This window comes from Lontra canadensis, unplaced genomic scaffold, assembly GCF_010015895.1.
Source record: "Lontra canadensis isolate GAN:19392208 unplaced genomic scaffold, GSC_riverotter_1.0 scaffold58, whole genome shotgun sequence".
NCBI classification, from domain to species: domain Eukaryota; kingdom Metazoa; phylum Chordata; class Mammalia; order Carnivora; family Mustelidae; genus Lontra; species Lontra canadensis.
Window position 1 is genome coordinate 4,136,246 of NW_022631052.1, and position 14,948 is coordinate 4,151,193.

The following is a 14,948-nucleotide window of genomic DNA, read 5'->3' on the forward strand; positions in this document are numbered from 1 at the left end:
CGATTAGTGTGATGTCACTTGGAGCACTTCACTCACACCCATTGTTAGCCGCTCCCTTGGGCCTTCTAAGAAGGGTTCCCCTTATTTCTGTACTGCTTGCCTTTCATGGAAACAGCCAGTCTACAACAGTAAACAGAACTGAAGTTTGCCTCCAACGAGCTGTTCTTCTAAGGAAATTGCTGAGGAGGGGCAGGGGGAAGTGGAGGGTTGGCGGGTGGGGGTGAGGGGGGGTGCAAGAACCAGAACTGGAGAAGGAAAGGGAGAAGAAAGGATAGAACAAGTTGGCCTCATCATGAAAAAGCATCTGAAGCACCTAAATCTATGTGGGTGTGCGCCGGACTCTTCCGGCTCATTTCAGACATGATTTCAGTCTACACAATAGTAGGCCTTTGTTCCTTTCTTAATGAAGTGTAAGAGAGGTCAAGTAACGTCTTCTTTATAGTAAGGAGGGTAACCTGTACAAAGCCTTATTCCCTTTAGGGCCAATCCTGGAAATTCAATTACCAAGCAAATCTGGTAAAACATTTAAGCCTCCTGTCTGTGAATTTCTAAAGACTGAGTATGACTGTGATATTTGATTTCAGATTGGAGTATCCTCCTTGGAGAATGTTCACTACAGACAATCAGCAAACGGCTCAAGGACGTGTGCCGGATGTGTGGGATCTCTGCCGCAGACTCTCCTTCAATCCTTAGTGCCTGCCTGGTTGCCATGGAGCCCCAGGGGTCCTTCGTAGTGATGCCAGGTGAATCTCTTCTTGTCATTTTCAGTAATTAGGTATCACATCAGTTCAGCTCACTCAAACTTAAGTCTACAGACAAGTGTGGAATAGATCTTCATTATCTTTGTGAGAGAAGATTGTATTTAGGGTTCAAAAATGGAAGTTTGGTCTCTTCCAAAGGCAGGGGCGGGGGTTGTGATTTTGTTGTCTTTGTTGACCATCATTTGGAAGAGAGTCTAAGACTGAGAGCTCTTAGAGTCATGGCCAGTTACTGTGGCTTGACCCTGATTGTTGCTGGTGTATGAGGATCACCCTCCAGAAGGGAACACTACTGTCATGATACATATTTGAATATTCTTTTGAAGACAAATACTTGGCAATGTCTGAGCAGCCTCATGAGGATATTTGAGTCTTTCTGATGTGGTTGAGGATGAATGGTGAGACAAGTAGAAAGATGAAGTGATTAATGCTATATCTGGCCCAGAATAAGTGCTCAGTAAATGGGAGTGCCAGTGTATGGATAGCCAAAAGATTGTGGCCATAGAATTTTAAAAAATTAGCAACTAAGCTATTTGATAATTTTATAACTAAGTAATTTTCTATCTAATTTTCTACCTTTTTCAGTCTGCTCTTATTCTCTGGATATGCCTCTGATCAAATGGGACATCCTGTCCACTTATTCCCCATAAAAACCAGTAGCGTTTTGTGAGAACGAGCTTATTTGTCATCAGTCCAGTGAGAAGCAGATGTCCTCTGTTGGCCTCTTTAGACCCTAGGTTCATTGTTGCCTGCGCCACTTGGGCATATTTCATAACTTCTTTGTTCTCTGTCCTCCGTATGATATGTGGATAATAATCGTGCCTCAAGGTCGCTGTGATGACTGAATGACATGACGTTGGTGAATGCAGAGCTTAGCACAGAATCTGGCATGTAGTGAGCGCTCAATAAATGCTAGTTACCATAATTATTAGTTGAATGGTACCATTTCTACAGAATTGTATCATTTAGGAGAACAGTCCTTTGAGCAACAGTCCTGTTTGAACAGTCCTGTGAGCAACCACAGGAAGAAAGTGGGAGATTTATTTTTAGAAATGCTTCTTACATAAGTAATTAAAACTTATTTAGTGGGCACAGTCCAGTTTTATCTTAACCTTTCCCGTATGACATGAGGCTTGGGTTATCATAACTGTATGCTCTGAGTCTGTTTTTTTTTGTTTGTTTTTTTTTTTTTTAAGAGATATTTACACATTTAGGCGGAACTGTAAATGTGTATCCATCTTAGCAGTCGTGTTGAGTCTGTGTTGAGTCTGTGTCAGACTCCTGTCTCTCTAGCTCAGGTCCTCCTAAAACTTCATTTCTGGAATTGTTTACTGATGCACAGAAGGAACTGATGGTTTTTCTTTCTTTCCTTTTTTTTTAAAAATTTTTTTTATTTTAAAGATGCTGTCACGATGGGCTCTGTTTTTGGCCGAAGTACCGCTCTGAACATGCAGTCATCTCAGCTGAACACCCCTCAAGATGCTTCCTGTACACACATCTTGGTGTTCCCAACATCATCAACCATCCAGGTGGCTCCAGCCAACTATCCCAATGAAGATGGCTTTAGCCCCAATAATGGTGAGTGTGGAAGGCCATAGAAGCATAGAGCTCAGATTCTCCAGCAACATGCAGAGCTGAAGCAGGGAGTCAGTGGGCTGCTGCATGTGTTCCCAAAAAAAAAAAACCATAAAAAAAATACGAAGAGGGGATTGAAGGTTGGAGAATCTGTTTGGTTTCGAAGATTCATGTACAACTATTACCAGGACCAAAAAAGTATTTTCCTCTCTTGTGTAATTAGTTTTTCCCCAAAGGCAAAAAATACCAGGTTGGTCGCGCCTGGCACCTGGGGGCCACTCTTACAGTAAACACTGATCTGATTTGAGAAGTCTGCAGATTCCCAGACAGTGTGAAATAGCTCCTGTCTTTAGCTAATCATTGGGAATTTAATTTGCTCCAAAACAACTCCTTATTTGATTATTCTTAATAGATTTCTTTGGTTTGATTATCTATTAAGGCATTTGTTAACTAGTGATTACTTATAAACTAAAATGCCCAGTATTATGTAGCCATTTGCATTGTTTTTTGAAGATTTTTTTAATAGCTACCCACATTTACTCCTGTTTAGGGTGGGTGGTAAAAAGATACCAAACTTTATACATAGTGTGATCGTAATGGAATGACAATATGAGAAAAAAAATCATAGCAAAAACGTTCACAGTACTTGCATTCTGGGTGATAGTTTTCCCTTTTTATACTTTTCTTTCCAAATTTTCTGCTGTGTGTGTACCTTACTTTTATAATGTAGGAGAGGATTTCTTAATGAAAACATCATGCTTTGATCTGCTTTTGGAATAGGCCTCCAGTTTCAGGGCAAGTTCACACCTATTAATATGTATTAATTCAGCCTCCAGTGTTTTAGATGCTAATTGGATATGTAGATGGAGTCTGCTGTTTTCTTAGATGGTGTCAGTTTTAACTTTGTTTAATAATTAAATTGCTTCTTTAGCTGTTTTGCCATAACTTATTATGTGTCTTTGGAAGCTACACAGAGTGTGGGGTTTTGTTTTATGTTCTTTATTTCTCCAGTCTCTTAATACTTCACATTAGAAGATCATTGAACAGAATACAAAATGCAAAAATAATTCTCAGCATCTTGCATCCAGTAGACAACACATTAATAAGCCTTACCAAGTTGTTAACAGTGTGTGCTTGTAACAGTCCTGGGCCAACAAAACTGAATATTGTTTAAGTTGTGGATATGGATTATTTTTTAAATTTTTGTGCTTTTCCTCCCTCCTTTCTAGATGACATGTTTGTTGACCTTCCATTCCCAGATGATATGGACAATGATATTGGCATATTAATGACTGGGAACCTCCATTCCTCTCCCAACTCCTCCCCAGTTCCTTCCCCAGGCTCTCCTTCTGGAATTGGTGTGGGCTCTCACTTCCAGCACAGTCGGGTAAGGATGATTTAAAGTAGGTTGTTTAAAACAACCTCAGCCTTCAGGGAAAATAATCTTCCAGAAGGGTGATTGTCTCTTTACTTCATGCACCTTTCTTCTTCATGGTCTTGGGCCCTGGTACAAGAGAAATCAGTGTGGAAAAGTGACTCTGTAGTTGTTCTGTTTTGATTGAAGGCAGGAATTAGAAAGAAATGGATCATTATTCCTGAAAAATGTTCCTGATGAATATGTTTTATCAGAAGAATAGTCCTATTACAGCAGGGAGGCTTTTTTTTTTTTTTTTTTTTTTTTTGGGGGTGCAATGACTATTTTCTCAGCAAAAATTAGGTTTGGTTGCTTGCTGCTTCCCAGTTATTTATTTATTTATTTATTTATTTACTTTTGCCAAAATAGTAACTTTTCAGGGCGCTTATTTAACATGTAAAGTGACTGTCTTAATTAAGAACACATTGTTGTTGGTTGATTTTTCTGATTATTCTGAAACGAGTTTTACTTTTCTTGTTTCATGTCATGGTGCCTTAGTTTGTATATAGTTCCAGTCTTTCTTTTAGCCGGGTTTCAAAATGGCAAGGGCCCATGAAAGGTTGATTTTGGAGATGTGTCCAGGCTCATGCCCCAGTATTAAGGAAAAACATCAAAGCCGACAACTAGTTTTCATCTTTAAATATCCAAGGGATGTTGGAGGTGGATTAACAGGATTGAAGAGTAAAAGGTTCTGCTGTAGCTTGTGTTAACTTTGCTTAAAAGCTAGATGATTCACTCTTTTGTACGTTTTATTTAAAATATTGTGAGATTGATGGTTTAAGACATAGAAAAATGGCTTTACCATGTTAAACTCGGCAAGCATAAACAACTCTTCTCACACTCCTTTAAAGACAGAGTTGTAGTAAGAGGACTTAGGTTTCTGTCCGTGGGAATTTTGTTGCCAGCCTGGAGTTCATTGAGGGACAGTCAAAAGAAAGAAGATTTAGAATGTTAGTCATAGAGCACATAAAACCAGGAAAGAGTGACTCAGTAGGCTTACCCTCATGTAACTGCCTGTCCCCCAGTCCTCCTTTCTAGAAGGAAAAGTTTTTTTTAAATGTCTTTATTTCCTCCATAATCATTTGTCAGTTAATGACAGTTTATGGGTTCTTTGGAGATTGTTGTGATAGGAACCAAGATTTCAGATTTTATGTCAGATAGTTTTAATTTAGGATTAATGTGAATTCTAGAGGCAAATAGCATAGCAACTAAGAACACATGCCCTGGAGTTTGATAGATGTAGCTCCGAGTTACAGCTGCACAGCTTCTAGCATGGTGACCTTGACCAAGCTTTCTTGGCCTTTCTTAGCCTCATTTACCTTATCTGTGAAATGGAAATTATAACAACCACCTTTCAGTGCCCTTGGTTGCACTTTAGCTTATCCAGGAACAAAGAATTGGTCTCTGAAGAAACAGAGCTTTGCTGTACTTTCTGCCTTTGTCAGACCCTCAGGCCCTGAAGTCTGAGATTGCATGTTCTGAAGCTGGTCAGGTGTCCTGAGCACCTGCAGCCCAGTGACCCCTGAGCAGCTTTCAGTAGTTCCCCTTTCTGAAGCATTAAACATTTTTTGATAGCCAGTTAAGGCATTACAACAGCAGAAAGAATTTGTTCAGGGTTGCAGTAAGTTTTTATTTTTTGATCAACTCAGAATTAATACAATTTGATGTGATAGTTGAGGACTGTTTTCTTCCTCCGAACAGAAGGCCTTTGAAAACAAGTGATGACTTCTTACTGCTTGCATAAAAAGTAATTTTCAGCTCTTGGAGCCAGCTAAAAGAACCAAAGAGGAGGAAAATATCAGTTGCCAAATGCACAGTAAGGCTCTCACAGAGGTTTTGTATTAAGGAGTTTGCTGAAAATTAAAACAAAGCCTCTTCTTGAGCAGATCTTACACCACTGGGGGGGTCAGGGACACTGTTGTCACACAAGGAGTGGTGCAGTGTTAACGTTTTCCTAACATCCGTGTTGTTGACAGTAGACAGTCAGGTGCGCTCATGTATTTTGATTGATTGCTGGTGAAAGAGCACCTGGGTGTGGGGGTGCCTTCAGCTGCCGGAGGCCTTCCTTTCCACCTTTAGTTTGATGCCTGATGCCATGGAACCCATCTTACTTGAACAGAAAAGAAACCAGAGCAAATAAATCTGTATTTGCTTGACTCATGTAGATGTAGTTAGTTTTGCTGGGACCTTCTGCCTGGGCCATATTTCTCATCAGGTGTCTTCGCATGCAGCAAAGACCACGTGCCTCCCCTGTTGACCTTTCTCGGTCACCTGGCGTTTTTGTGCGAAAAGCTGCCAGAAGGGGGTCCACAGTGTGCAGAGTGACTTGGTAAAAAGTTGAATTGCGAGCTCTCTTCAAAGTGATAAGTGCTGATAATGTTCTTGGGACTTTGTTTTTCAGAGTCAGGGTGAGCGTCTTCTCTCTAGAGAGGCACCTGAGGAGCTGAAGCAGCAGCCTCTGGCCCTCGGGTATTTTGTATCAACTGCCAAAGCGGAGAATCTCCCCCAGTGGTTTTGGTCATCGTGTCCCCAGGCTCAGAACCAGTGCCCCCTCTTCCTAAAGGTTGGTTTGGTGTCATGTTTGAAGTTTTGGGGAGGAGGGTCTTATGCTTAAATTCGGGTTTGGTTAGAAACTTGAATCTTAGCACAGTCTTACTGTGCTCCCTGTTTCTTTCACATCTTATACTCTCAGGGGATTTTAAATACAGTTCGTGGGGGGTGGGGTGGGGAGTAAATCAGGAGAGGAACCCAAAGCCACTAACACAGAGGAAGCAATCACGTTAACCCAACGTAGAGACTTGGTGGGGCCCACAGGGCACCAGTCGGGTGGACACTTGGTTGTGTGTCAGTCCATGCTGCATTGCCATCAGTGAAGGTGAGCTTGGGCGGAGGTGATCATTGATCTCTTCTTCTTCTGCCATAGGCTTCAGCTTCTTCATTAGAGTAGGGCAGAAGGCAGCTAAATTTACCTTGACACATGCTCATTCTTGTAGATCTTGGAACTTAAGGGTTAAAATAAAAGATCTCCCACTTCAGTTTGGATGAAAGAACCTGGAATGAAATCCATGTCTCACCCACAGATTGGCAAGAAGCCAGAAATTTGACAACATGCTCTGTTGGCAGGGCTGTGGGGGAGATGGCCCTGGTGCCAGTAGGAAAGCCAGGTGACACAACCCCACATGCTTCCCTGTCGATGCAGCAATTCCACCTCTGGAGGTCTGTTCAGAAGAAACTGGCAACACCAAAAAAAATGAAAAATGTAAAAGATTGGAAGCACCCGAATCGTTTACCAGTAAGGGACTAGTTGGATAAACTAGGACATCCGTTCAGTGAGGTGTTAGTTATCCACAGCGAAGCGAGGACTGTTGTCGTATAATCAGTCTGCTGAGTGTAGATTACCTTGTAGTAATTGTGATAAGGTGCGTGCATGCACACACCTGCTTGTGTTTCCAAAAAGAAACCAGGAGAGGTTAAACCAAACACAATTGAAGCAATTTCCTTTAATGGCTATGACATGCTATGATGAAACCCAGGAAGTTACATAAAAAATCCATGTCATCTTTATTTCCAATTAGACTTGTCAGGATGAACCTAGATTTATTTTTTCCTCTTAAGAAAAGCATACACATTTTTTAGCTCGGTCTACTGAAAAAGCTTAAGAGCAGTAACAGCTTCGTATCCATAAACAACTCTCTTGCTATAGTTGTCATTCTGAAATACCATTTATCATTTGAAAGAACCAGAGTTCCTTTGAAGAAAGGACTGATTGTAGGTCTGAAGTAAGAAATATTCAAGATGAACCTATGATATGTTGTCACACCGAAAAGCAAGAAAGTTACATAAGATAATTAGAGTTACTTCAAAGGACCCAGGAGCCTGCTGGAGGGTTCCCATTGACCAATTATGGAACAATTTGAACATAAAGAAGAGCAGTGGTAGCAGGAGACTGAAACAAATATATGGGTTCATAATTGTATTGAAAACCAGAACATCTTCTCAGTCACCTTCTGAAGCTACTAGAGCAACAATTCATTAATCTGGCAACTAAAAAATAGAAAAGCATTTATATTAACTCTCCTTCACATACTGTATTTCTCAATTATTTAAGAAAGTAAAATTATGCTAAAGCCATTAGGTGAAAAATTGATGGGGAACTTCCTAATGAATGGAGCATGCTGATGACCTCTTACCCAGTGATCAGTTGCACTTCAAGTGGGACAGCAGACATTAGTTGCCTTCTGATAGGATGTGGTAAGAAGGACACAGCATGTTATGAAGTGTTCGTGCACCCTGTTTCCCTCCCTCCCCCAGAAAGAAACTGAGCCTAATTTGAGCCTCTAGATGTGTCAGCTTATGGGAAGTCAGGATAGAAGAACATGTTGAATGACTACCACAAGGAGACAACCGGTCATATCCAGACCCCGTCGCCTTTTAGAGACTAAAACCCAAAGAAGCACGGTATCTAATCATTTGCAGTGCATTTGTATTTGCTGGAAAGCTATATATGGAGTTACTTGGGATCACATTGGGTTACTTTGAGTTTAAAATTCAAGCTTCTAGAAGCAGTGACTTCTAAGGACTCCAGGGGGCATCTGCTGCGAGCAGATGTGGGTCTGCCTTTTTTCCTGCTCCGTGGTTGATGAGTCCAGGAAGGTAACTGTCTTTGTTCTTTTGCCAGGCTTCGCTGCATCACCACATTTCTGTAGCACAGACGGACGAACTTCTCCCTGCCAGGAATTCTCAGCGGGTTCCACATCCTCTTGACTCCAAAACCACATCTGATGTTTTAAGGTAGATACAGACATAGGCAACATAACTGTACAAGATTACTGAAATAATCTTCCTTCAGTTTTGTTTTTCCAAGGTGTTTTAAATGTGGAAAGTGTACTGCCTTTTGTGCAGGGGAGCACTGTCTAATTAGCCAGTGAAAGCTGCAATCCCCCTGTGTGAGCAGTGGATAGTATACTTTGTTAAATTACATAGGTATGTACGAGTACAATTGCCCTTGCTTCCTATTTAAAGGAGGCATTTTATGGTGATAAAAATAGATCAGAATTAGGGGGTGGGTGGTTAGAAGACAGAGCCTGGAACCTCAAGCACTTGGCTTTGAAAACATATTTTTACTCCCCCTGACACAGATTTTATAAATAAAATTAACTGGAACATAAATTCCATAGTTGGGACATCCCTCCCAGAAGTGTACACTAATTCTCTTGCACTTTTGCAGGTCATAAACATTCTTAATGTACCTTACCGAAATATGCAAGCTTTTTCTAGTGTTTGGTAACTCTTAAATGATTTGAAAATTAAGCAAAAACCTGATCAACATGATTTTGGCTTTCAGGGTCTCTAGTACAGCACTGTTGAAGAGAATGGGAGCCACATATCTAATTAAATTTTTTTAGTAGCAATATTAAAATAGTAAAATAAGTTGAAGTTAATTTTAATAATTATATCAATTGTATCAAAATTATATCAATAATATCAAGTGTATGAAAAACAGTATCATTTCAGTAGTTAATATAAAGATATCCATGAGCTATTTCACTGCCTTTTTTTTTTTGTTTATATGAATTCCTTGAAACCAGGTGCCCGTTTTATACAGACAGCACACGTGACTCCACCTGTGGCAGTCGTGCAGGGCTAGGTGCAGCGGGTGCATGAAAGGAAGGACCGCAGGGCCAAGGGCAAGAATGACCCAGGCCCTCCCCCGCTGACATCTGGAATGCTCACGTGTATAGCCAGCGTCCCCTCTGCTGCACCTGTGCCTCTGACCTGTGTCTTCTCTCTGGCAGGTTTGTTTTGGAGCAGTACAACGCTCTGTCCTGGCTCACGTGCAATCCGGCCACCCAGGACCGCACCTCCTGCCTTCCCGTCCACTTTGTGGTGCTCACTCAGTTGTACAACGCCATCATGAATATACTTTAATTGGAAAAGCACTTGTTCTCTCTGGCTCAGTTCCTCCTCCTTGCAGCCTCATCCAAGGAGCCTGCTCCACTCTGCAAATGCCCCACGTCCTCTTCTTGAGACCACGCTCTACAGTCCTGCACTGTGATTACTCCTCTGCAGTGCTCATTACCAGAGGGATTCACTGACACTTCTCTCGTGGACCTGGAGACTTTCATAAGCAGTGACTTTTAGCCAGGGTTATGGTGTGTGCAGCCCCAAACCACTGGTCCACAGGAAGTTTTTTTGTTGTTGGTTTTTAAGAGGGAAACAGAAGAGACAGTATCCTTTTGCACAAGAGTCTGTGTTTCCAGTCTCTGTTTAAAAACAAGGGCAGTTTAGCCCTTTTGGATGAAATCCTCTAGTTATTGGTGTATGGCCTGTGGGTTACCCGAACTCCATAATCTGGGACTTTTTAAAGATAAGAACCAGCTCAAGTATATGACTTCATAATGGGGTTTCTGTCTCCCTAGTGCTCCCATCTAGATCGGCATGAATGCTTTGGTTGACTTCATACCTGTGTGTAGATACAAAAGGTCTGGAGGCATCTTCATTTTGTTTATTTATTTTAAGTTGTTTTGTCATGTTTTTTGTGACTTTTTAATTTTTTTTTTTTAATCCATGAGGACCAGGTACAGTAGCTGAAACCCAACTCAGATCCACCATAGGATTCTTTGACTACATACCTCTGTCCTAGAAGCCGGAAAAGGAGTGAAAACAGATTGGAGAGATATGCCTAAAAAGTAATATATTCAAAACCACCCAGCAGTAGGCTTTACTAAGAACAAACTGGGTAAACATTCTGCCATGTTTCTTATTAAAAGTGGCCAGCGTTTCATGAAGGATAACATTTTTATACAGAAGGCAGTCAAGCTCAACCCAGAGCCATGGAGGCAAGTACCTTCATTAGTTTTATATAGTCACAACGGAAATATATTTTCTAGTGAATTCTTACTGAAAGCCAGGTCTCTCCTCTCATTAGCTCAAAAGGGACTCATGTACATATCATAATTGAAAGTGTTTGCTCATAAAATCAGTTATAAATATGGTGACTTTTTTCTGGACCATAGGAATATTATTTCAAAGAAATATTACAACTTAACCATTAAATTAGTACTTGAAGTTGAGCCTTTGTGGTGGGACTTTTTTTAAAAAAAAAATAATGCCTTTTTAAAGCATTAATGGCTAATTGAAGTATTTTATGACTCCTCATTCCAGGCCCAAGAGGGTTGTCTTTAAGACCCCGTTTCTGACCCTGATGTCGCAGTGTATTTCTGTCTGAGGGCAGTGGGCGTGGGTTTGCCTCCCGCAAGCCGCTCTGGTCAGGCTGTTGAGCTCTAGTCATCTGTGGAGAGAATCATGCAAATTTTAAAGTTCTTCCAAGAGACTTCCATATCCTGGTTATTAACAAAAAACAAAACAAAAAAAAAAAAGGAAAAATGTAATAACTGATATGATTTTGTAAAAGTATTTTTCTTGAAATAATCTAACGTTTAAAACATTATATTAAAAAAAGTTGTGTGGTGGGAATATGTAAGCAGAGAAGTAACTTGTAAATGGATAATTTTATTCTCTGTGCCACCAATTGGGGGGGTTGACTTTCGCAATGTATAGGTTAAAAAAAATCTGATATATCACACCATTTGTATCTAATATGTACAGTGTAAAATTGACTTTAAAAATATTGCAGTGCTATTTTTTCTTAATCAGAAAGGAAAAATTCTCAAGGCCTTTTGAAGAGCATAAGATGATGAAGATTGTAAACTTGTATAAAGTTATCTTGGTGAGAAGACAAATTGTAAAGTAGATATTTGTAATCTTTTACCACTTTGGGGTTGCTTTTTTTCCCAGAATTCATCAGAACTTTGAATTTTTTTTTAATATGGGCTGTTTTTAATGCAGGGGCTTTTCTTCCCTAGAAACCCAATTCTAAGCAAAAAAAGAAAAAAAAACACAAAAAACAAAAACCCCTACAAAAATTAAAAAAAAAAAAAGGCAGCAAAGGGTAGTTTTCATCTGGTGTCTTTTATTTAAGTTTTTTAAGTTAAGAAAAGCTGGTGACATATTTATACGTTTTTGTGCAAAAATAAATGAATGGCAATAGATTTTAAAAAATCTTATTATGTACTTCTGTGTGAAAAAGTCTGTATAATATTTCCCTTAAATATGCATTATTTTACTTGTGAGTTTTTTACTGAATTAATCTGAAATGTACAAGCCCTGGATTTGCTACAGAGTGAGAAGTTATTTTATTTTTTTTTTTATTTTTAATTTTGGAAATTCTGCAGAAATCAGAACTCTTACCATGGTTTGATCTAAAAAGGGGAAGCGGGGAAGGGAAAGGGTGGGATTGTGCAGCATGCTTGTATGTATATTTCAGAACCTTTTTTAAATGTAAAAGCTGTACATTTCTGGGAAGTTCTGAATTTCTTTTGTTTCCTTTTTTCCTTCAAGCATTTTGCAGTGAGCTTCTTTTATATATAGCAAACAATTTGAAAGAATACAAAAATATGTGAAGTTCATTTAAAACTACAGTATAGCGCTGGTACAGTACACTAAAGACTTTGATAAAAAGAAACAATACTAAAAGGCCTCCATTTTAAATGTCATTCATATATACCTTGTGAATGAGAGCTATATACTTTTACACACTTTTTTAGAGGAATAAATTATTGAATTACTGAAACTTTGAGTGGCTTTTTTCCCGTCCCATCCTGTCTTTGTAACAGAATGATCCACACCTGTTCAGAAGGTGTATGTGTAATGGATTGAACATTCCTTGGCTAGGAGCCAGGCTCTACCTTCCAGAGTAAGATGGACGTAGGACTTTACTTCCGTGATCCCCCTAACCAACAGTTGTTCTCAGATGGTGTTCTCATACTCCAGGGTATTACTGCATTCCTACATTCGTGTTGAGAGCCTACATACACGATGTTGAAGTAGGAGCCCTGGTGGTTAGTTCTGTAACTGTTCTGAGTAGATCAGATCTGTGACCCACAGATGGTGGTCAATCCTAGAACAAATTATAAGTTTTCCACTTCCTTTCTCTTCATGATCTGGGCCAGTTTCTCTTTGATATTCCTTAGAAATAGCAGATCTCTCTTTGCTCTCTGCCCTGTTCACAGGCTGGTGACAGTAGAATGCTATCTAATACAGCAGGTGCATGCAGGGCGCTGGTTGACTGCACAGCCGCCACTGTGTCCTTCTTGGGTCCATCCACTAGGGAGAACCACAGGCTCTCAGGGGCAGAATCTTGCTCAAATGGGAGACCCCAGGACTTGGCAGAGCTTACAGTCAAAGTTTGACTAAATGTTGAAAGAGCTTGCTTTTAACCTTCCTCCATCCATTTAGAAATAGCATTGTTCTGAATTTAACATTGTTGGAGCCTAGAGGGAAAGCTGCTGAGACTGCTTGGCCTCTGTTACTTTATCTGCCAACGAAGGACAGGCGTGAGTCTGAGAAATGCTTTGCAAATGGCAATGCTGTGACCATGTTATTGTAGTTGTACCATTGAAGAAGGTGGACAGCGAGGCCACGTTTTGGTTAGAAGACCACTCCCGTCTCTGCCTCAGCGGTCACCACGGCACGGTTTGTAATGCTGCTGGCCAAAAGCATTATAAAAGAACCACACATGCCCCAGATCCATTGTAATCAGGTCAGTCCAGTGATTCCTGTGTCCCCTTAATAAGCAGAATTAGATGATAATTTTTACAAGTGTTCATTAGCTTAGATACTTAACTCCTACATTGGGTGGGACTTGATCCAATAGTTTGTGAATGTTGTTTTCATAACCACTGGCTGCACCAATTTGGCAACCGCAGCCAAACCTCTTTGAGGCAGGAAAAGTTATTTGTTGAGTGCATTTAGACATTTTGCAAACCAGGTGAAGAAAAATCTGACTGGGCGCTCAGGAACCATCAGCCTCAGCCATTTGCTTTGCTCCAATTCCACGCCACTTCCTGTTCCCACTGTTCAGGAAGGTGTGGGGCGAGGATTTGTTCCCAACAGTTATCAAAGAATTAAAAAAATACATTTTTTTTTTTTTGTAAAAAGTGCAATTTGTCAGTAGAAGATTTTAAAAGCAGACTTCTCATAAGACTGCTGAAGCAGGAGCCACATACTGAAACTTGTCCTTGCCACTTGTCCTTAACAAAACACAAGCCATGACATAAAGAACATTTTTTTTTCACTTTTGAATCTACCACATGCTAAAATCTGATCAAAACGCAATTTTAATGTATCGCCATGTTATCTTGTTGTTAAACGATTTGCTTGTTTACATCCCCTTGACGACAAGTTCACTTCGACAGTAATTACTTAATGCCATTAATACCTAATGAGACACCATTAGAAAATTCTGTTGTGCCGGGTCAGTATGTGGTTGTAACGATTGCCCTGGGCATCTTACTCCACTTGGAACCAGACCTACCAGTCTTCTGCTACTGCAATTGAAAATTTCAGTTCAAGTTTAAAAAAAAAAAAGATTTTTTTTGACCCTTCCTGCTTCTGCCTAAACTCCAAAGTAATGAAGCAGATAAGAAATAGAAGTTGATGAGGAAGAAAGTTTAATCTCCAGGATGGAGCTTGGGTAAGACTGAAGTATTGATTTTTCTCTGTAAAAGGTTATTTCCTCAATAAACATTAGTTACCAGGTGATAGGAAGGCACAGACAACATGAGGGTCAGTGTCACTTTTTTTTTTTTTTAAACAGGGGAGTGTTTTGTTTTAATAATCTGCTAAAAACTGCATTTGTCTGGGCTGTTACTCCATGCTGTTCACTTCTAGGCGTCAAAGCAAATCTGTCTGAATAGCGATTAATATCACCCCCTACTCAGAACAGGCAGACCACGTACAAATGAGCCGCACGTGGTGTGTCCTGCCTGCTGCTGCCTATTTTATGCCTTCATTGCCCTGTTAGTAGATACGGCATATTGCAATCTACCTGTTTCAGAAAGCCAAACAACCTTCAGGAAAATCGGCCACACCAGAGCTAAGAGTAGAAGGCTAACACAAGGCAAAATGTGTGCTCTGGGGGAAAATCAGTTTAATTTAACCTATAAAATAGTACTTGTCTTATTTAATTTGAGTTTGAATATCTTTCAGTAAACATTTTGTCAGTTAGCTTCTCTCTTTTAAATCTTTGTTCACTTAGAGGTCTTGATGTTCTTAGTAAATTTATACGCCTTGTTTACATAAATAACTCTTGTCTGCTGTCATGCATGTGAGTTCTCATTCTGGAAGAAATAATGGTCACA

At 40.0% G+C, this 14,948-nt stretch overlaps 1 protein-coding gene across 1 annotated transcript in view; it reads left to right on the forward strand.

Annotated features, from left to right (window-relative positions):
• The window catches only part of LOC116878575 (mediator of RNA polymerase II transcription subunit 13-like), a 152,852-nt gene extending 141,719 nt beyond the window's left edge, over nucleotides 1-11,133 (forward strand). Inside the window, exons 26-31 of the mRNA XM_032876206.1 lie at nucleotides 585-743; nucleotides 2,160-2,336; nucleotides 3,563-3,720; nucleotides 6,149-6,310; nucleotides 8,426-8,538; nucleotides 9,543-11,133. Coding sequence (XP_032732097.1) covers nucleotides 585-743; nucleotides 2,160-2,336; nucleotides 3,563-3,720; nucleotides 6,149-6,310; nucleotides 8,426-8,538; nucleotides 9,543-9,675 — 902 coding nt within the window. The 3' untranslated portion in view covers nucleotides 9,676-11,133. The remainder of the gene's footprint in view (nucleotides 1-584; nucleotides 744-2,159; nucleotides 2,337-3,562; nucleotides 3,721-6,148; nucleotides 6,311-8,425; nucleotides 8,539-9,542) is intronic.
• Nucleotides 11,134-14,948: the final 3,815 nt, after the last annotated feature.